The sequence below is a fragment of the Pangasianodon hypophthalmus genome, chromosome 4, assembly GCF_027358585.1.
Source record: "Pangasianodon hypophthalmus isolate fPanHyp1 chromosome 4, fPanHyp1.pri, whole genome shotgun sequence".
Lineage (NCBI taxonomy): Eukaryota > Metazoa > Chordata > Actinopteri > Siluriformes > Pangasiidae > Pangasianodon > Pangasianodon hypophthalmus.
Genome location: NC_069713.1, coordinates 33180053 through 33201027, shown reverse-complemented (window position 1 = coordinate 33201027; position 20975 = coordinate 33180053). Strand labels below are relative to the sequence as shown.

The 20975-nt window shown below is 39.2% G+C and overlaps 1 long non-coding RNA gene, 1 pseudogene and 3 gene segments (V, D, J or C); all 5 read left to right on the top strand.

Annotated features, from left to right (window-relative positions):
- The first annotated feature begins 1112 nt into the window (after positions 1-1112).
- Positions 1113-1614, top strand: LOC117596946 (T cell receptor alpha variable 12-3-like; annotated as a pseudogene).
- Positions 1615-1655: 41 nt separating this feature from the next.
- LOC117596990 (uncharacterized) lies at positions 1656-3168 on the top strand. Its single transcript, XR_004577945.2, has 3 exons — positions 1656-2248; positions 2719-2825; positions 3089-3168. It is a non-coding gene; the product is annotated as an uncharacterized LOC117596990 (long non-coding RNA).
- A 5552-nt stretch (positions 3169-8720) lies between these two features.
- On the top strand, positions 8721-9662 carry LOC117596959 (T cell receptor alpha variable 12-3-like). The segment is given in 2 exon segments: positions 8721-8760; positions 8926-9662. Coding segments are annotated over 2 exon segments (396 nt in total).
- Positions 9663-10946: 1284 nt separating this feature from the next.
- LOC117596952 (T cell receptor alpha variable 12-3-like) lies at positions 10947-11447 on the top strand (the record flags this gene model as incomplete). The annotated part of the segment is given in 2 exon segments: positions 10947-10986; positions 11152-11447. Coding segments are annotated over 2 exon segments (336 nt in total), but the record flags the coding sequence as incomplete, so codon positions are not given.
- Positions 11448-17478: 6031 nt separating this feature from the next.
- Positions 17479-18080, top strand: LOC128318174 (T cell receptor alpha variable 12-3-like). The segment is given in 2 exon segments: positions 17479-17518; positions 17684-18080. Coding segments are annotated over 2 exon segments (387 nt in total).
- Positions 18081-20975: the final 2895 nt, after the last annotated feature.

Here is a 20975-nt window from a genome sequence, read left to right as displayed (position 1 = left end):
CGGTAACTACGTCTCTTTCCAACAGAACCAAGTGAGGGGTTTCACAGCAACAGGGGTGAATACTTTACAATTACAGCTTTGACGTTTGTTATTGGTAAAACTTTCTTGCAAACTATATTACTTCCCAACCCCCTTCAGTATTATGAGGTACGCCATGTGTCCAAAAGTTTGTGCACCCCTGACCATTACACCCATATGTCCTTGTTGAACATCCAGATTTATTCCCCCTTTGCTGTTATAATGAGCTCCACTCTTCTGGGAAGGGTTTCCACTAGATGTTGGAGCGTGGCTGTGGGGATTTGTGTTCATTCAGCTACAAGAGCATTAGTGAGGTCAGGTGCTGATGTTGGGATGTCGAGGAGGTCTGGCGTGCAGTCGGTGTTCCAGTTCATCCCAAAGGTGTTCAGTGGGGTTGAGGTCAGGGCTCTGTGCAGGACACTCGAGTTCCTCCACTCCAACCTTCACACACCATGTCTTGATGGAGCTCGCTTTGTGCACAGGGGCATTGTCATGCTGGAACAGGTTTGGGCCTCTTAGTTCCAGTGAAGGGAAACTGTAATGCTACAGCATTCAAAGACATTCTATACCATTGGAGAAGAACCACATATGGGTGTGATGGTCAGGGGTGCACATACTGTGGATTTAGTTCTAATGAGTTTCTGTCAGTTGATCTGTTTTGTAGGTGATTCTGCATATACATTTATACATTTAGAATAAATCTTTCAGTTAGATTTTGATAAATTGACACATTTAAGAAGAGTCATTGGTCACTAAAATGATTTTTTTAGGTCTAGCACAATTGACATTGGATTAATTGTAATGTAGCCTGTTACCTAAATTGAGTTTGACAGCCCCAGTATAAAATATAAATTAAAACCTTTATGATTAGATGATCATTTTATAGATTACATTTATCAACTTCTACTATTTTCCTTTCAGTTTGACTTTGATACTGAGTATAAAACCAGGATGCTTCAGTAAGAATCAACAATCTGTCAGTAACATTGGTGACACTGTCATGTGATGCTGTGGGGCGGAGCTTCATCAACCTTTATGATGTTAACATATCAGAGTACAGAAAGAATATTTTCATTCAGCTAAGACCATTCATCATGTTCACTGTTATATTCATGTGTCTGTGGCTTTCACTAGGTGAGTTCTACATTGACGTTTTGTTCTTTCAGAAATATTAAGTGTTGAATTAGTGATTAATTATTCTGTGTGGTGTTAAGAAACATCAGAATGTGGGTGTGACTTATGTAGTTCTGGTTTGATTGTGTAAAGGTTAAAAACATTATGTTCTCTTCTCTATGACAGGTGACTCCATGGCAGATTCAATACAGCCACTTTCCCCTCGTGAAGTTGTAGATGAAGGTGTTAATGTTACTCTGTCCTGCAACTACAAACCCAGCAGTGCTACAGCAAACAACTACCTGTACTGGTACAGACAATATCCAAAATCTAAACCCGAGTTCCTTCTTTATATTCATCAAAATGGAGCTCTCCAACCCTCCCCCAAGAATGTCTGCTAAAGTTGATGATAAAAATAACCGAGTGGATCTGCTCATCTCCTCTGCTGCTGTATCAGACTCTGCACTATACTACTGTGCTCTGCGGCCCACAGTGACAGGAAATCCAACTGCACTGTACAAAAACCTACACAGACCTCACACATGAAAGTGTTGAAGAATAACAAGAAGAAGAAAAGACAGTAAACTCTGCCTACAATTAGCATTCTAGTTACTGATCCAGTAGGAATGGAACCAAATGCAAATACATTATTTGGATTAAACAGATAACGCATTCTAAACGAGTATAACTGTAGATATGAATAGGAGAAGCAGGATTCATCCTGGAAGATCATATGGGCATTATAATGAAATGCAGCTTAAAGGATCCTAGTTTGACTTGCAGCTGCACTGCATCCCAGCTTTGTAATAGATTCTGATATCGTGTCCAGAGAATGTTTCTGATCTTTCTGTACTGTAACAAACTCAAAGAGTGAATTAAATCTGATCACATATTATTAATTGGATATAAACTTTCTGAAATCAAGGAAATAGTGTTTATAGTGTCACTGAAATCAGTAAAATTAAATAACATGGGAATGTGACTTGGGAACACAATTCTTTCACCTTGCAGAGTTTCCATCCATTGGTTAAGGCATGTTTGCTCCACGGAGTTTCCTTAAAATCAGACAGTTTCCTCCAGGTTCTCTGGTTTCCTCCCACCTCCCATTAACATGCAGGTAGGTGGATCAGCAACTGTAAATTACCTCTAGCTTTGAACAGTGTGTGAATGGCTGGCATCCCATCCAAGCTGTGATTCTTACCTCGTGCCCAGTGTTCCTGAAATTGTGTGTCTGCATTCACAGCAACCATGACCAGATAAAGTGGAGACTGAATATGAATGAAGGAATGAACACTCACTATCTGGTTCTGGATCCTTGTGTTCCAAATTAGCTCCATGCAAAGATGCTGAACTTTAATGACATTTGCTGCTTAGCTGGGTAAATTAAACAAAGACCTATGTTTATATGACTTACATATATCCAAAAATAAAACCTGTCATTTGGGCCAGCTACCCAGCATGCAGCTGGGCTGACTGAGGGGATGAAGATGAGTCCTGGCGTGCCACTTACACATGCTCAGCGCATGGCCCAATTCCTCTTCAATTCCTACTGAGCTGTGTTTTGTTTTTCATAACGTTCTTGTTCAGGATCCTGCAGCTGATCCAGTTGAGCTGGAATGAGGCAAGTCTTCTGGGGTTGTGGAAAGCCAGAGCACTTGACTACGCCTAAGTAAAAGTGGGAGGAGCTAGATGTGGTGAGATACAGTTTAGACAGTTTCACAGAGATACTGCCGTTTATATCTACTGCAAGAGAGACACTCACAACAATCATGTTCCTCTTCTTTGTTTTCATAGCTGTTAAAAACATTGGTAAGTCATTTATATTATACACAAACTTTAGGTGGATGCTGGAGATTTGTACTGATACCTAAACATGATGATTCAGTTGGTAAAAAAAAAATTAACGTCCTTAAGCAATGAAAATAGAAATGTTTATGTTGTTGCAATGTCTTTACAGCAGGTGCTGTTGACAGCAGCATTACACCAGACCAACCCGTCATATCTTCAAGTGAAGGCAGCAGCACCACACTGACCTGCACATATGATCAATCAGCTTACTATCTCTACTGGTATCGACAAAACCCTCAATCAGGACCAGAGTTTCTGCTGAGGATTATTATATCTACAGAAACTGTCACTAAAGCTCAACACCTTGACCCAAGACTATCCATCAGACTGCGTAAAAATGAGAGGAAAGTAGATCTGGAGATCTTTCCTGCTGCAGTATCAGACTCTTCACTGTACTACTGCGCCATGGAGCCCACAGTAACAGGAAACACAACTACACTGTACAAAAACTCCTTCACATCACAAAAGGGAGGTTTTTCTTTTTCTCAGGAGGGGGAGCTGTTTGGCTTTTTGATTCAAATAAATTTTCCTTTTTCAATTTCCAGTCTTTGATGTTGGAATAACTTTGAATATCTATGCTGATTGTGGTGGAATAATCTCAATAGAAAATGTTAATCACCTTTCTGGATATTAAGAAATTTTATTATTTCATAAATTTAATTCTCATGCATCAGGTCTGTTTTATTATTTAAACCGAAAAACCCAAAATGTCCCAACAAATGTAGCTGTTATTTGTGGACAGAATTTGTTTAGAAAAATATATGTTTAAATGAAATGTTGTGAGTTGAATAAGATTGTGTTTATTTATTAGAGCAACTACATATCATGAAGAATATTTCACATCTATTCATGCTAAAATGTGTTTAAATAAAAAAAGGGTCTTCTATATTAGAATATGTTGTTATTATATAAAATTAAAATCCTACTCAGTAAACATTACCTCTTCAGGTAAATAATAAAGATAAATCCACTTTAAATGCATTTAAATAGACTGTAGAGAGTTATGGAAGTGTTGTGTGTTTTAAAGATCAGAATGGTGTGGGAACTGAATCGCTTTTCAGCCTCATCTACAGGTAGTTATGTGAACTCTATTTATAGCCAGGTTTTTATTCATTTTAGTAACCAAATAAAGCTTGATTTATTCATATTAATGGGCCAAGCTTCCACGCTGAACAAATAAACAAATCCATATTTTTATAGGAACAAAATGCTAAAAAGAAAGGAATCAAGAGACCAATCAAACAGGCTAATAACTATAAAAACTCAATAATAAAGAGAATAAGTTTGCTAATAGTGGGATGTGATTCCCACCACTGTAAAGAGATGTTTAAGAGGTGAAGTGGGATGCAGTGTGTTGATCAGCAACAGTGGAATAGTTGTGTGTTGTATTGGTGACTCAGTTCACTGTCACTGATACTGTGAAGTGATGATCTGTACAAAGTTATGCTACAACAGCAGCACTTCCTGGGTGTGGCCTTCTAGAGACGTGTTGCCTCATGTGTAAAGTTCAGCACATACAGCACTATTATACAGAATCCTCACAGAGCTGTGTTCAGAAATGGCTCAACTATACAACTTACTGTACATAGTGAGATACACACCACTGATTCTCACTCTAGCTACAGGTAATTCACTTTCATCAGTTAATCAACTGTATTAATTAATACCCATGTTTTTATTAATCTAGTCATTTCTCAATTTCTTAAGTCAATATTTTGTTTACAAAAATACTTCACAGATTTATTTCTTTATGTTCTTCTCTACAGCAGGCAGTTTTGCAGATAAAATTGGGCCGAAGGATAAAGATACCAACATTATCAGCAAAGAAACAGACACTGTTACTCTGAAATGTTCATATGAAACAAGCAGCGATTACATTTGGCTTTACTGGTACAAACAATATCCTAACAGCGCACCACAGTTTTTACTGTACAAAGGCGCAAGGTCAGCAACTGGTGATGCGAGCACTCCTGATGATCCTCGATTAGAGTCAAAAACAACCAGAGACTCTACTGAAATTACTATCAGAGGTCTAAAGCTCTCAGATTCTGCACTCTATCACTGCGCTCTCAGAGACGTAGCACAGTAATACAGAGTCAATGAAAGGCTGTACAAAAACATAACAATGGTTTATATGAAGTTTCTAAAACCACATCAAAGATACTCCCTTTACCAACTTGTTATCAGTTAACCACAGACACAAACAGCATTTGTGGTAAAATATGCAGCTGAAAGAAACAGGAAAGAAGAATAAAGAAGGATTCACACGACATTTACATATTTTTAGCTTACTCAGTTACATTATTAGGTGGCTCCTGTTGTCAGCTATAAACAACAGTTTCTTGATTTGGGAAAGACGTTGTTGTTTTGAAAGATAGTTCCCTAGCTTACTCACTTACATTAGATAGAAAGCTGAACTCGAGTGAAGCAGCTGAGGCTCTGTACAAGTTCAGGAGTTAAATAAAGTTATGTTCTGCAAATTACTATTTGTTATGATTTGTGAATGAAAAATAACTTCTTATTCCCAGCATCCCATTTTTTAGTGCAAACTGGGGCATCGTGGTAGGATTCAGTTAAAAAACCACACAAACAAACAAAAACCCTTGGTGTGTTAAAGTCTTTCTCCTTTCTCCACAAGATGGCGTAGTCAGTTTTCTTATTGAGGGCCAAGTACTAGGACCCTGCTCACATCCCCCAGAGATGTTGAGTTCTTTGATTATGAATACTACTTTGCACAATAATATAGACTCTACAGTTCTTCAATCATACAGACATAGTACCTTTATATATAATGATCTGAATTAAAAACAGAGATTGTACATGATGTTTAATCTTATTGCAGTCTTGCACCAAAGGCCAAAAGAAGTGTAGAAAGTATTCAGAGTATTGAACATCATTCCAAATCCATGGGCATTAATATGGAGTTGGTCTCCTCTTTGCTGCTATAACAGCCTCCATCTTCTCTAAAGGTTTTCCACTAGATTTTGGAACATGGCCATATGGATTTGTTCTCATTCAGCTACAAGTGCGCAAGAGGTCAGGCACTGATTTCGGGTAAGAAGGCCTGGTGTGCAGCCGTCATACCGATTCATCCCAAAGGTGTTGAGTGGGGTTGAGATCAGGGTTCAGTGCAGGCCACTCTAGTTCTTCTACACCAACCTTGGCACACCATGTCTTCATGGATCTCACTTTCTGCACAGGGGCATTGTCATGCTGGAACATGTTTGGGTCCCTTAGTTCCAGTGAAAGGAAATCTTAATGCTACAGGATACAAACACATTCTAGACAATTGTACACTTCCAAATTTGTGGGAACAGTTTGGGGAAGAACCACATATGGGTGTGAGGGTTAGGTGTCCACATACTTTTGGCCATATAGTGTACTTGTTCACTGCAATATGTGGTGGGGCCAATGCCCCTAATGTAGCAGCACCACTTAGAAAAATATAACAGGCAATTAAAATATTTAATAATGCAATTATTGGATTATATTTTTATAGACTAGAATGAATAATTGTTCATAATTACATTATTTTTCTGCTTACAGTTTGAGTTCAGGACAGTTTCCCCATGTGATGCTGAATGTAAAGCCAGGATGCTTCAGTAAGAATCAACAATCTGTCAGTAATATTGGTGACACTGTCATGTGATGCTATGGGGCGGAGCTTCATCAACCTTTATGATGTTAACATATCAGAGTACAGAAAGAATATTTTCATTCAGCTAAGACCATTCATCATGTTCACTGTTATATTCATGTGTCTGTGGCTTTCACTAGGTGAGTTCTACATTGACTTTTTGTTCTTTCAGAAATATTAAGTGTTGAATTAGTGATTAATTAGTCTGTGTGGTGTTAAGAAACATCAGAATGTGGGTGTGACTTATGTAGTTCTGGTTTGATTGTGTAAAGGTTAAAAACATTATGTTCTCTTCTCTATGACAGGTGACTCCATGGCAGATTCAATACAGCCACTTTCCCCTCGTGAAGTTGTAGATGAAGGTGTTGATGTTACTCTGTCCTGCAAATACACAACCAGTTATACAGGAAACAATTACCTGCAGTGGTACATACAATATCCAAAATCTAAACCTGAGTTCCTTCTTTATATTTCTGAACGTGGGGCTCTGAGTCCAAACCCTCCCCCAAGAATGTCTGCTAAAGTTCCTGGAGATAAACGAGTGGATCTGCTCATCTCCTCTGCTGCTGTATCAGACTCTGCACTATACTACTGTGCTCTGCAGCCCACAGTGACAGGAAATCCAACTGCACTGTACAAAAACTTTAGCACAGTTTTGTTCTACTGAAGGCAGATCAATAAGTTCAATAATAACAAAGTTCAGTAATTTACACCCCTTCAAACCTCTCTATCTCTCTATCTCTCTTTATATTTGTTATTATACAGTTGTTCATTTTTATAAACACACAGTGAGACAATGATTGGTGATGTAATGGTTGTTGTCAGATTCAAGTTTTGGAGGAAAAGAGTGGACCTGCTCCTTACATGGACCTTGATGTAATATCTTGTTATAAGTTTATGCTTGATTGCTTTGTGTGTGGCTCCCTTTCAGCTCAGTGATGTGTTTGTTTGCTTCCTGTTCTCCTTCACCTTCTCAGTGATCTCATAAACCTGTACAATTGTAATTCAAACTGTGTCCCAAATAAATCTTTGGCCCTTGGAAGGGGAGGAAAATGGACAACTGCTCCTGCAGTGGAATTAAAAAGTTTGATAAAGGCAAGTTTGCTGTTAATTTAATACATGTATTATTTATTTTTCTCAAAAAACTAAAGACTAAAATTAAATGCAACTTAGCTGTCAAGAATAACATTGGCAACACTGAAATGAGAGGTACAGGGAAATGAGCAAGGAAGAATTGGACATGTTTTAGACGTTTTCATAAAGTGCAATCTCATGTTTCAAGTATTTTAATGTGATAGTCGCTAAAGTAAAAATGTTCTAATGTAATATTGGCTATAAAAATTTAGAATTTCACATTTATAAGCCCACAAATTATAATGAGTTTAAAATGTTATCCTTTTCCAACAAGATGGAGACAGTCAGCCTCATTACAGCACTACTTCTGCTGCAGAAGTGACACTCCAAGCTCTAATGGGGTACTGGCTATCTGCCCCACCACAATTTTGTTCTAAATTCAAATGATCTTGTGGAAGTAATTGAATGAAAAGATTAGGGAAAATGTGCTAGTCTCTGTAATTCCACTAGAGGGCAAAACAGAGCAATAAACTCATCTACTGGCACATTGTGCTACTTTCACTCTGTAACTATGTCCCTTTCCCAAAGAACCAGTTTAGAGGTTTCACAGTGACAGGAGTGAATACTTTGGCAATTACAACTTCCTGTTTGTACATTCAGAACAGAGCTTTCAGATAAATGCTGGTAAATGAACACATTTAAGATGAGTGGTTGATGTGTTATTCATCACTAAACTGTTTTTTTTTTTTTGGCCCACTTGACATTAAAGTTACAGTAGTGTGGCCCATTATCTAAAATGACTTTGACACCACTGGTATAAAATATAAATAAAAACCTTTATTATCAGTAAGTCAGTTTCCCCATGTGATACTGAATGTAAAGCCAGGATGCTTCAGTAAGAATCAACAATCTGTCAGTAACATTGGTGACACTGTCATGTGATGCTGTGGGGCGGAGCTTCATCACCCTTTATGATGTTAACATATCAGAGTACAGAAAGAATATTTTCATTCAGCTAAGACCATTCATCATGTTCACTGTTATATTCATGTGTCTGTGGCTTTCACTAGGTGAGTTCTACATTGACTTTTTGTTCTTTCAGAAATATTAAGTGTTGAATTAGTGATTAATTATTGTGTGTGGTGTTAAGAAACATCAGAATGTGGGTGTGACTTATGTAGTTCTGGTTTGATTGTGTAAAGGTTAAAAACATTATGTTCTCTTCTCTATGACAGGTGACTCCATGGCAGATTCAATACAGCCACTTTCCCCTCGTGAAGTTGTAGATGAAGGTGTTGATGTTACTCTGTCCTGCAGCTACAGTGGTTCAGTAAACACCCTGTACTGGTACAGACAATATCCAAAATCTAAACCTGAGTTCCTTCTTTTCATCACTCCAAGTGGATTTAAAACTGACCCTCTTCCATCACGTCTGTTTCCTAAAGTTGATGATAAAAATAAACGAGTGGATCTGCTCATCTCCTCTGCTGCTGTATCAGACTCTGCACTATACTACTGTGCTCTGGAGCCCACAGTGACAGGAAATCCAACTGCACTGTACAAAAACTTTAACACAGTTTTGTTCTACTGAAGGCAGATCAATAAGTTCAATAATAACAAAGTTCAGTAATTTACACCCCTTCAAACCTCTCTCTCTCTCTCTCTCTCTCTGTTATCCTTCCTCTCTTTCTATCTGTTAATTATAAGACAGTTTTGTTAAACTGAAGGCAGATCAGCTGCTAATGTTCAATAATTTACATGTCTTTCGAGCTAGCAGACAGGAGCCCTGCTATTCTTTCTTTCTTTCTTTTTCTGAAACATTTTTCATTTTCATAGACACACAATGAGGGAAAAACCTGTTTCGAGTTTAATTGGACTGTTTAGAGTAACAAATCTGTTATATGTTGGTCTGTGGCATTCATGTCTGGAATGATGAGACATTTAGGAAACTGACTCTCGGTGTTCTGGTAACATGGGGATTAAATGTTTGTTTAAAAAAAGGGAGTGTCATGATATGAGATCAGTTCCTGCCATTCAGCTGTATTGAACACAGGATGGAAATTTGACTTTAGGAAAAAACTGGTTCATGAAGCTAACAGGCTCCTGTGTTTCATATTAATACACAACAAATAACAACAACAAAATCTTAGGGAAGCCAAACTGACCTCAAAGCAGGGTTTAAATAGGCAGAACACAGGTGACCATAATGACTAATCAAACACAGGTGGAGATCATTAACCCAGAATGCAATTTGGAAAGAAATACAGATTCGTAAAATGTCCCCATCTGCTGACCAAAACAGTTACGTGAGGCTGAGCATTTACACGCAAACTAAATACTAAGAAACTCTGAAATTCATGTAAATGTTTCAAAGATTCTACTTTTCACTCGAGTTGTCAATAATATAATTTGTACTGAAAATTGTGGAATCAGAAAAGAATTCAGAACAGAAGCATTTTCACTAGTGGACTCAGATTTTTGGACCCTGCTGTGTGTGTTTTCATGGCAGCCCAACTGGGGCCCAGTAACAGCCCATGTATGAACACACTCACAGCACATGCCCATGTGGAGCCCAAATGGCCCGTATTCAACCCATGACCCATGTGACCTGAGAAATGTTCTAATGTAGCACACCACATGGATTACATAAATTAAACTCTTCTAGTGGAAGTAACTGAATGAAAACATTTGAAGAAAGCGCTAGTCCCTGTCATTCCACGAGGAGGCGAAATATAGCAATAAACTCAGCTACTGTCAAAATGTGCTCATTTGTATCTTTCTAAAAGGACCAGTTTAGGGGTTACACAGCAATGAGGTGAATACTTACGCAATCACAATATTTACATGTTTTCTTGGTAATAATTTTTGCAAATTGTAAAGATTTTTTTTCCCCACATCAGTTTTATGGACTATTTTGTGTTCAAGAGGGTGAAGGATAAAGGAATGCACATGCTATATATAATTTATAACAATAATGTGATTTTTTTTAATGAATTGCAGACTATTCATCTTTTGTGTAGGTGATGTTTCCATTTGTGCAGTTAGAATATAGCTTTCAGTTGACTTTGATTAAAAAGACAGTTTCCCCATGTGATGCTGAATGTAAAGCCAGGATGCTTCAGTAAGAATCAACAATCTGTCAGTAACATTGGTGACACTGTCATGTGATGCTGTGGGGCGGAGCTTCATCAACCTTTATGATGTTAACATATCAGAGTACAGAAAGAATATTTTCATTCAGCTAAGACCATTCATCATGTTCACTGTTATATTCATGTGTCTGTGGCTTTCACTAGGTGAGTTCTACATTGACTTTTTGTTCTTTCAGAAATATTAAGTGTTGAATTAGTGATTAATTATTGTGTGTGGTGTTAAGAAACATCAGAATGTGGGTGTGACTTATGTAGTTCTGGTTTGATTGTGTAAAGGTTAAAAACATTATGTTCTCTTCTCTATGACAGGTGACTCCATGGCAGATTCAATACAGCCACTTTCCCCTCGTGAAGTTGTAGATGAAGGTGTTAATGTTACTCTGTCCTGCAAATACGAAATCAAAAGTGCTACAGGAAACAACCTGCAGTGGTACAGACAATATCTAAAATCTAAACCCGAGTTTGTTCTCTATATTACTCCAAGTGGAACTCTGAGTCCCAACCCTCCCCCAAGAATGTCTGCTAAAGTTCCTGGAGATAAACGAGTGGATCTGCTCATCTCCTCTGCTGCTGTATCAGACTCTGCACTATACTACTGTGCTCTGCAGCCCACAGTGACAGGAAATCCAACTGCACTGTACAAAAACTACAGTTTTATTATACAGTGTTGAGCCTCATCAGCAGAATGAAGAGTCTACACACAGAGAGAAGGTCGGATTTGTTTAAAGTGAGAATGTGAAATAATGATTTAACATTTCAGTTTTCTTCCTTTCATTTTATAAAGTAGATTTCTGACGCTCATTTGGCAGCTTATTCTCCTCTCAGCACAGTTCTTCCTGATTTTAGTCTGGTCCTTACTTAATTCTGACATCATCATCTCTATCACAGTATTCTGAAATTACATTCAAGCGTTCTGAAAGCATCAAACATTATCTTAGGAGATCATTTGTTGGTTTTGAGGAGTTAAAAGTTATACAGTGTTCTGCCTAAAATGTTCATGTGAAGATGCCTTAATGTGAAGCTTCAGTGAAGCAGAGGTACTGACAGCCACACAGATTATTATTGCGATGTACTTTACAAACAGATATAGGGATACTGAAAAGATATGGGGACACTGATCTTATTCTCCAGCTGCATTAGATGTGAACTGACCAATATTGTCAATATGAAGAATGTCTTGGGTAAAAGCTTTGTCATTTTGAATTCTGGAAGAAATGTAGAAAGAGAACACCACTTCCGCTGTATGTTTCTCTACATTAGGGCTGCTAAATTCTGGTGCTGGAGGTTTGGAGTCCAGCAGTTTGGTGATTTCCATGCTGTAACGCCTAATTCAACTCATTCTTTAACAGCTTTAGTCGACCCTCTAGGACCGGATTTTGACCTCCGTAATCTACAGAACCAGCCAACTAATGTTTTTTTTTTGAGGATAAAGTGTGAAACCAAACAGAGCAATCTAAATAACTTCCCTTAAAATCTATCAAACAATTTGATTGTACCTCACACTAATAATTCTTCTACAACTAAAAATAACAGACAATGACAAAAAGGAGCCAAAAGAAAAACTAGAAAAGGAGGGAAAACACAGAACTTAAATAGGGAAACTAATTAGAGGAACACAAAACAGGTGAGCACAAACAAGGAAGGAAGTGGGGCAGACAACAAAAGAACAATTTAAAAAAAATGTGAGTAAGGGAGTCCTCTGGTGGTCTGGAGGGGAATTATCCAAGGTGGACGTGACAAACTGAAAATCTGCATAACTGAGAATTGTGCAAAATAAAAAACAAAATATAAAACACAATGTCCTCCACACAAGAAGGTTGGATCTGCTTACACACACCAGCTCACAGTGCAGCAGCTGCAAAGGAAACAGAAACAAAGAGACAGAGACAAGCAACACTGCATGCAGAACCACACCAGTTAAGAAAGCACATTACCTGCCTGAAAGGTAAATGATTTCAAATGACATGTACATGTTATATCTACCTCCATCCATGTGGTATTTCAGTAACTACAGGGAATGGAGAAGTATTATGGCCCTGTAAAATGCCTTCAGGAGGCAGTAAATATGCTCAGAGCTCATTTACTCTTCATCTCAAGTGACATGTAAAACAGCATCAATGAAATCTACAATATTTACAGAGTCATAACATGAATTAAAGAGACCAGACACCAGATTTATTGTTTTTATGCCCAAATATTAAGAAATGTAAACAGAAACATAATATGCTTTGGGGTGAGTAACAGCACAATAATAAACTAAAACATTACTATAATGTCTCCATCTGAGCTTTTGTGAGGTGTACTTATGGTATCTACTTCTTAGCCCCATTCCAATACAGCTTATGTATGAAGCCCATCTGCCAGCCAAATGAATGATTTTAATTAACACAAATTAACACAATAATCTGATAGGCTACCTGTGCAGTATGAGAGGAAGCAGAGTTGGGATGAATAAATGAATAAATATGAGTGGGTGGAGCTACATGTAGAGACATCAGAGACAATCTCAAATACACAACACTGGCATTTATTTCTAAAGCTAGAGGTCTGAACTAAACACTCAGGATAACAATGTTACTCCTCTTCTTGCTTTTCTTCACTATTGCTGATATCGGTAAGTCATATATATTACACATGAAAATATACATTTTATAATTACCAAGAAGCTCAATTTCCACTTTAATTTATTATTAATAAATGGTGATTCTATTATTATAATGTTTTTATAGCAGAGGCTGCAGACAACAGCATTAAACCAGAAAAACCCTCCAGATTTGTAACTGAAGGCAGCAACATCACACTGTCCTGCACATATACTGGATCAGTTGACAGTCTCCACTGGTATCAACAAAAACCTGGATCAAGACCAGAGTTTCTGCTGCTGATTGATGAAGGCAGTGGACATGTCACTGAAGCTAAACCACCTCATCCACGATTGTCTATTAAACTTGATAAAATGGGAAAGAAAGTGGATCTGCTCATCTCCTCTGCTGCAGTGACAGACTCTGCACTGTACTACTGCGCTCTGACGCCCACAGTGACAGGAAACACAACTACACTGTACAAAAAGCACTACACATGACTGGAGCACAGCCATGCTTTTCTCACAAGATGGAGCTATTTACATCTTTACATCTTGTTTTTGTAAATCTTTAATCACATTTGCACCGACTACAAGTTGTGGTAACAGTATATTTTAAGGAACACAATATTGGCAAGTAAAGTCTTATTATCTGTCCATTAAAACCCAAATTACCCATTTCACTATAAAATTATTCTTTACCCATAAAGATATATATTGCTTCATAATTGGGGATTAGTGATAATTACAGAAATTTTTACTTGCATAATGTATAATAAATATTTTTTTCTAAAGCCATTGTTATGCACATTCATGAAGAATTAATCATCTAAATTCAAATGTTATTAATGTGATTTGAAATGTGTTATTGCTGTAGGTTCTAGGAAGCATCTTGACTTGGCAGTTTATTGCTTTAAAAGCTAATAAGAGTTTAATAAATCGCTAACGTGACAATACACCGATCAGCCATAACATTAAAACCACTGCGAGGTGAAGTGAATAACACTGATTATCTCATTACAGTGGCAGCTGTCAAGGGGTGGGATATATTAGGCAGCAAGTGAACAGGCAGATAAAATGATTTTAGATAAAAGTTCCTTGATAAAACGTATTTACAAAATTACAAAAGAGTGAGAGTAGGGGTGACACAGGGTTACAACAAATAAACGAACGTCAGTGTGTTTCATACCATCTGAAGAGCTTGTTTTCCTACAAGGGATTTTCTCAGTCCCTCATCACTTCTGCAGTTATAGATTTTCCCGAGTAAGTTACGTAGCGTAACATAAGTTGTGATCCGGTGAGGTAGCGTGGTGATGGGGAATGGAGCTGTGGCAGAAGCACACGTCCAGGAACAGTCAGTGTCTAGGGAAATACAGAGAGAGCTGGAAGGAAACGCACACAACACAGCAGATTAGTAACAACTTGGAAACCAACAGAAGAACAACGAGCAGGTAAGGGTCTGTAGCCTAATAGTAGATCAGACGCTGACTGAACCGAAACATGTGCTTATATGTGGTGCTGATCAGGCGTGATGGCAAGTGACTTTTTAGAACTCTGGCGATGGTGGGCGTTGACTAGGGAATGGCTCCGGTGACTCTGTGACAGTACCCCCCCTCACAGCTCGCTCCTGAAGGCCGAGGACCCCAACGTCGCAGTGGCCTACCTCGACATCTGGGTGCTGGACGATGTGGATGTTGCTGATGGAACTAGTGGAGGAGCATGGGGTCCAGGATGGGCTCTTCATCTGCTATTGGAGCAACGGGGGGTTCAGTACTGTCAACGGGATCTCTGGATGAAAGAGACACAGGAGAGTGGTGAGGTATGAGGAGGGAGACGTGAAAAGAAGGGTGAATCTTGAGGTGTGCTGGGAGCCGGAGTTCATACGTGACAGGGTTAAGTTGCCTTACGAACTGGAAAGGACTGATGTACTTGGGACTCTTTCGGCAGAGCAGACACAGCCTGATGTCCCGGGTGGAGAGCCATACCTTGTCACAGGGCTGGTAGGTGGGTGTTTTGTTTCTACGAGTGTCGGCATGGCTCTCATGGCAGGGTACTGCCCGCTGCAGCTGGTGATGGGCCTCTTCCCAGACTCTCTCGCTCTCCCCGAACCAGTGGTCCACAGAAGGTACCTCGGATGGTTCACCGGACCAAGGGAAGAGAGGAGGTTGGAAGCCGAGTACACACTGGAAGGGAGTGAGGCCGGTGGTGGATTTACGAAGTGAATTCTGTGCATACTCGGCCCAGATGAGGTACCGGTTCCAGGAGTTCTTGTGGTCATGGCAGTACGTTCAGAGGAAGCAACTGATCTCTTGTACCTTCCTCTCCATCTGTCGATTGGCTTGGGTATCAAAGCCCGAGGTAAGGCTCACGGTCACACCTAGGAGAGAGAAAAAGGCCTTCCAAACACGTGAGATGAATTGCGGTCCTCTGTCAGAAACTATGTCTTCAGGACATACCAAAATTTCTAAATACTTGGTTGAACAGGATTTCTGCAGCTTCGAATGCCATGGGAAGTCCCTTGAGTGGGATCAGCTTGCACGCTTTGGAGAACCTGTCAACAACAGCTAGTATGCAGGTGAAGCAATCTGAAGCCAATCTGCCTCTAGGTGTGACCAAGGGCATGGAATGGGTAGTGGGAGCAGCTTTCCCTCAGGTAGATGACGTGGAACCTTGGAGATCATGCATTCTCTGCATCCCTTAACAAACCTCTGAATGTCGGAACGAATGCCAGGCCACCAGTAACGGTCTTGTAGTAGAGGGGGTATGATCAATCCCCGGGAGACCAGTGTCCAAGGATGTGTGAGCTGCTTGAATCAGTTGGGTCCTGAGTTGTGCGGGGACGTACATCACTCCGGCTAGGCATTCCGGCAGAGCAGGATCTGTAAGAGAAGCAGCAGCGATGAGGTCTTCCATATTCCTCTGTATGGGCCTGACTATACAGGAGGTACAGGGTAACACTGGTACAGGGTGTTCAGGTGTCATCGGATGTGCGAAGGCGGGATAGTGCGTCTGCTTTTATGTTTTTTGATCCGGGTCTACAGGAGATATTGTAGGTTCTTATGGTCTGTCAGGACGGTGAAAGGATGCTGGGCTCCTCCCAACCAGTGTGTCCACTCCTCCAACGCAAGCTTGATTGCCAGTAACACACGGATCCCGATGTCATACTTTTGCTCCTCTGGTCAGAGTTTCTTTGAAAAGAAGGCACATGGAAGAAGTTTGCCGAGGTTATCCTGCTGCTGTGAGAGCACTGCGCCTACTCCAGAGGTGGAAGCATCGACCTATACCACAAATGGCTTTGTGGGGTCAGGGTGGACGAGGAGTGGCGCAGTGGTGAAGGTGTTTTTTAGGCGTTGGAAAGCTTGTTCTGCTTCTGGGGACCAGGAGAGGGACTTAGGACTAGCTTTTAGTAGCAAAGTGAGTGGAGCTGTGATCATGCTGAAGTTCTTGATAAACCGTTGGTAGAAGGGAAGGCCGGTGACAGTGAGGTTTACCAGGACAGGAACATGGACCCAGTGGACACTGTGGATCAGAACCCCAGTAAACACTCTGTTCTGGATATTGATTGAAAAAGAAAAAAAAACAAAGACACAAAGCAGACTGTGTCAGATTGACTAGTTTTAAATGTTTAGTTTCTACATTGCTAAACCTGTTTAAATTTAAATGGAACAGTTCCACTAGATGTAGAGAAACCAATATATAATATATATAACCAATATATAATGTGTAATTAAATTATTGACTCATTTCATTTTATATTGTGATTTAATACTTATATTTTTTAAATAATTAAATTGTATGAAATATATTGTTGTGATTATTAGCTTTTATTAGCAGTTCCTGCTTGTAGTTAGTGTTTTTGCTTAAAATATATTTAGACCAGTTTCCCTAACTGATGCTGAATGTAAAGCCAGGATGCTTCAGTAAGAATCAACAATCTGTCAGTAACATTGGTGACACTGTCCTGTGATTCTGTGGGGCGGAGCTTCATCAACCTTTATGATGTTAACATATCAGAGTACAGAAAGAATATTTTCATTCAGCTAAGACCATTCATCATGTTCACTGTTATATTCATGTGTCTGTGGCTTTCACTAGGTGAGTTCTACATTGACTTTTTGTTCTTTCAGAAATATTAAGTGTTGAATTAGTGATTAATTATTCTGTGTGGTGTTAAGAAACATCAGAATGTGGGTGTGACTAATGTAGTTCTGGTTTGATTGTGTAAAGGTTAAAAACATTATGTTCTCTTCTCTATGACAGGTGACTCCATGGCAGATTCAATACAGCCACTTTCCCCTCGTGAAGTTGTAGATGAAGGTGATGATGTTACTCTGTCCTGCAAATACAAACCCAGCAGTGCTACAGGAAACTACCTCCAGTGGTACAGACAATATCCAAAATCTAAACCTGAGTTCCTTCTTTATATTTCTCAAACTGGAGATCTGAGTCCCAAGCCTCCCCCAAGAATGTCTGCTAAAGTTGACAATAATAAAGATAATAACCAAGTGGATCTGCTCATCTCCTCTGCTGCTGTATCAGACTCTGCACTATACTACTGTGCTCTGCGGCCCACAGTGACAGGAAATCCAACTGCACAAAAACTTTAACACAGTTTTGTTCTACTGAATATAGAGCAAATGCAAAGTTCAATAATTTACACCCCTTCAAACCTCTCTATCTCTGTCATCTTTCCTCTCTTTGTATCCGTTAATTATGACACAGTTTTGTTAAGCTGGCAGACTGAAGCCCTGCTGTTTATTCTTTCTTTCTTTCTCTGAAAATAAACATTTTTCATAGACAGACAATGATGGAAATATCTTTACAACATCTTCAAATACATTAATTTACTGGTTATGGAAAAGTAAATATTTCACAGAAATAGCAAATGTTAATATGTATGAGCAAAGCTCCTCTGTGCTTTAAAATGACAAACAATGCTCTCAATGCCCTCTAAGCCTCCACTGCAGATATTCAACTCACACAACTCAGGTGAAATAAAACAGTTACAGCAACATAACCTCATGTACAGATTATCACAGTACATCCCTCCACTCGTCTAATGTTAGCTAAATCAAAGCTATGTTGATAGATTCTCTCTCACATTAATAAACTAAAAATATTATATCTACAGAACCCAAGGTGTTGGAACCTCATCATGATTAACTATCAAACCCGGGTCATCTGCGTGCAAGACTGGGGTTTAGCTACCTTGCTGTCAGGGCTGATAAGAAAATTTTAGATTAAGATGCACATGTCACGAAATGATTCTAGACCAGTTGTATAAAAGTTCTTAAATCCTTTACTTAGAAGACAAATTTCCATAATCAACAAAAGGTGAGAAAAAAAGAAATTAGTCTCATAGTAAAAAAAAAAGTGTTGATTAAGTGAAGCATAAGCAAGCATGCCATAAAACAGTTAAATAATTAATCAAAGACAAAGCAAGCAAGTTTATCTGCAAAACATGTGGAAGTGAGCATTGTATGCTACTGTCTGGTGTAAGATCTGTGAGAAAATGAATCAGTTTGAAAGTTTTTGAAAGAAGCAGAATTTCTCAGGTGATAATGTGAGGCCATATCCCCTCAAACGATTTGAAACATTTGTCAGCCGTACTTCATGCTCCTGCAATATTTTGGAGAAAACAATCAAATCATCCAGGAATACCAGCACTTTGTTCTACTTTATATCTCCAATGCACTCCTCCATTAAGCGTTGGAATGTGCTTGGGGCATTTGTGATTCCTTGTGGCATATGATTCCATTCCCATAATCCTAGGGGGCATACAAAAGCTGTTTTTCTCCATTTCTATTTGGTAGAATCCTGACTTGAGGTACATCATGGAGAACGACTGAGACCCACTGCGTGCAGAGAAAGATTCTTCCAGGTTAGGTGATGCATAGGCATCTTTAATGATTTGTGAATTAAGTTTCCAATAATCAAAGCATAATCTCACGTTGCCATTCTTCTTGCGTACCACCACGATAGATGATGAAAACAGGGACTCAGATTCTCGGATGATGCCTGCATCTGGGAGGGATTGTAAGACTTTCCTAACAGCCTCATAATCCCATGGATGTATGGGACGGGAACACTGCTTGAATGGTGTTTCATCTGACAATTTGTTTCTGTGCTTGACCCTTTTGGAGCATCTCCAAAGTCAAACTTCAAGTTTGAACTTGTGTATGCATCTTGCTGATTTGAACAAACTGCTGTTCTCATTTGGTGAAAATTTTGGATTATGTCTTGTGGAATAGTTAACTCAGCAATTACACAGTTAATAGGAATTATTATATCATGGTCCATCTCGTTTCTTACTTGCACAGGGATTTTAAAAGGGGAGATCTTTAGTAAGGAAATCAAACAGCTATCAGTGAAGATTCCACCAGGTAAGGAAGAAATTGATGGCTGCTCCATTAATGCAAATTGTTCATGACCTGCAGATTTTATGTTCACACAGCCTTCAAGAACTTCTTTCTGACCAGCAGGAACAACTTTTGGCTCACAGCGTTTAAGCCTTGCTATTCCAAGGTTAACATTTACCTCCGTTGGTGCCTCAGCTGTAGAATTTGAGGATTTGGGCATAACCATAGAATGGGGTGCTTTTGGAGGAGGTAATGTCAGTATTGCTCGTAAAGGGAATCCAGAGTATTTGTACAGTGTGATCAGCACAGTGGTCATTGAATGCCGCATGAACTTTAGGCCTCTGATTGGACCTTATCTTTTGTCTAGTTCCTGTCAGCTAATGCAAGGTTCAAATATTTACACCTCTTCAAACCTGGAGACGAGGAGAATTGCTACTTCTGGATGCTCTCTCTCTCTCTCTTACTACCTGTTAATTTATTTACACTATAGATGTCACACAGTCTATGAGATTTTCATCGACACATAACGGGGGGAAAGCTGACCGTCTTTACAGCGTCTTCAAATACATTCAATCACTGGTTATGGAAAAGTACAAATTTTTCTTTAAATTAATTTCAGGGAATTCTGCATGTCAGGAAATATTAATATATATTAACTCATTTCTAATCTGCTTTTAAAATGACATAAATTTAAAAACCTGGGTGAATTACAGATGCTCTCATTTTCCCCTCTAAGCCTCCACTACAGCTGACCAACTCCCACATTTCAGGTGAAATAAAACTGTTACATCAGCATTAACACTTGAATAGCATATTACTGAACATCTCTTCTCTCTCACTATATATAGTCTTTGCACTATTACTAATTTATTAAAGAAGTATTCGTCCAGTCCTATCCACACAGCCCACTCAGGTGCTCGTTCAGTACCTTATCTTTCCTCCAAGATGGCGGCGCGGTCAGACACAGCGAGAGACAAGGGACTGCTGTGTTTTTATCTTCACTGAAACATGGCTAAACGACAACATCCCGGACTCCGCCATTCAGCTGCACGGGCTAACCTGCTACCGAGCGGACCGAGATTCATCACTGTCCGGTAAGGCTCGCGGAGGAGGCTTGTGTGTGTATATCAACAAAGAATGGTGTAACAATGCTGCGGTAGTATCAAATCACTGTTTGTCGCTGGTGGACTTTA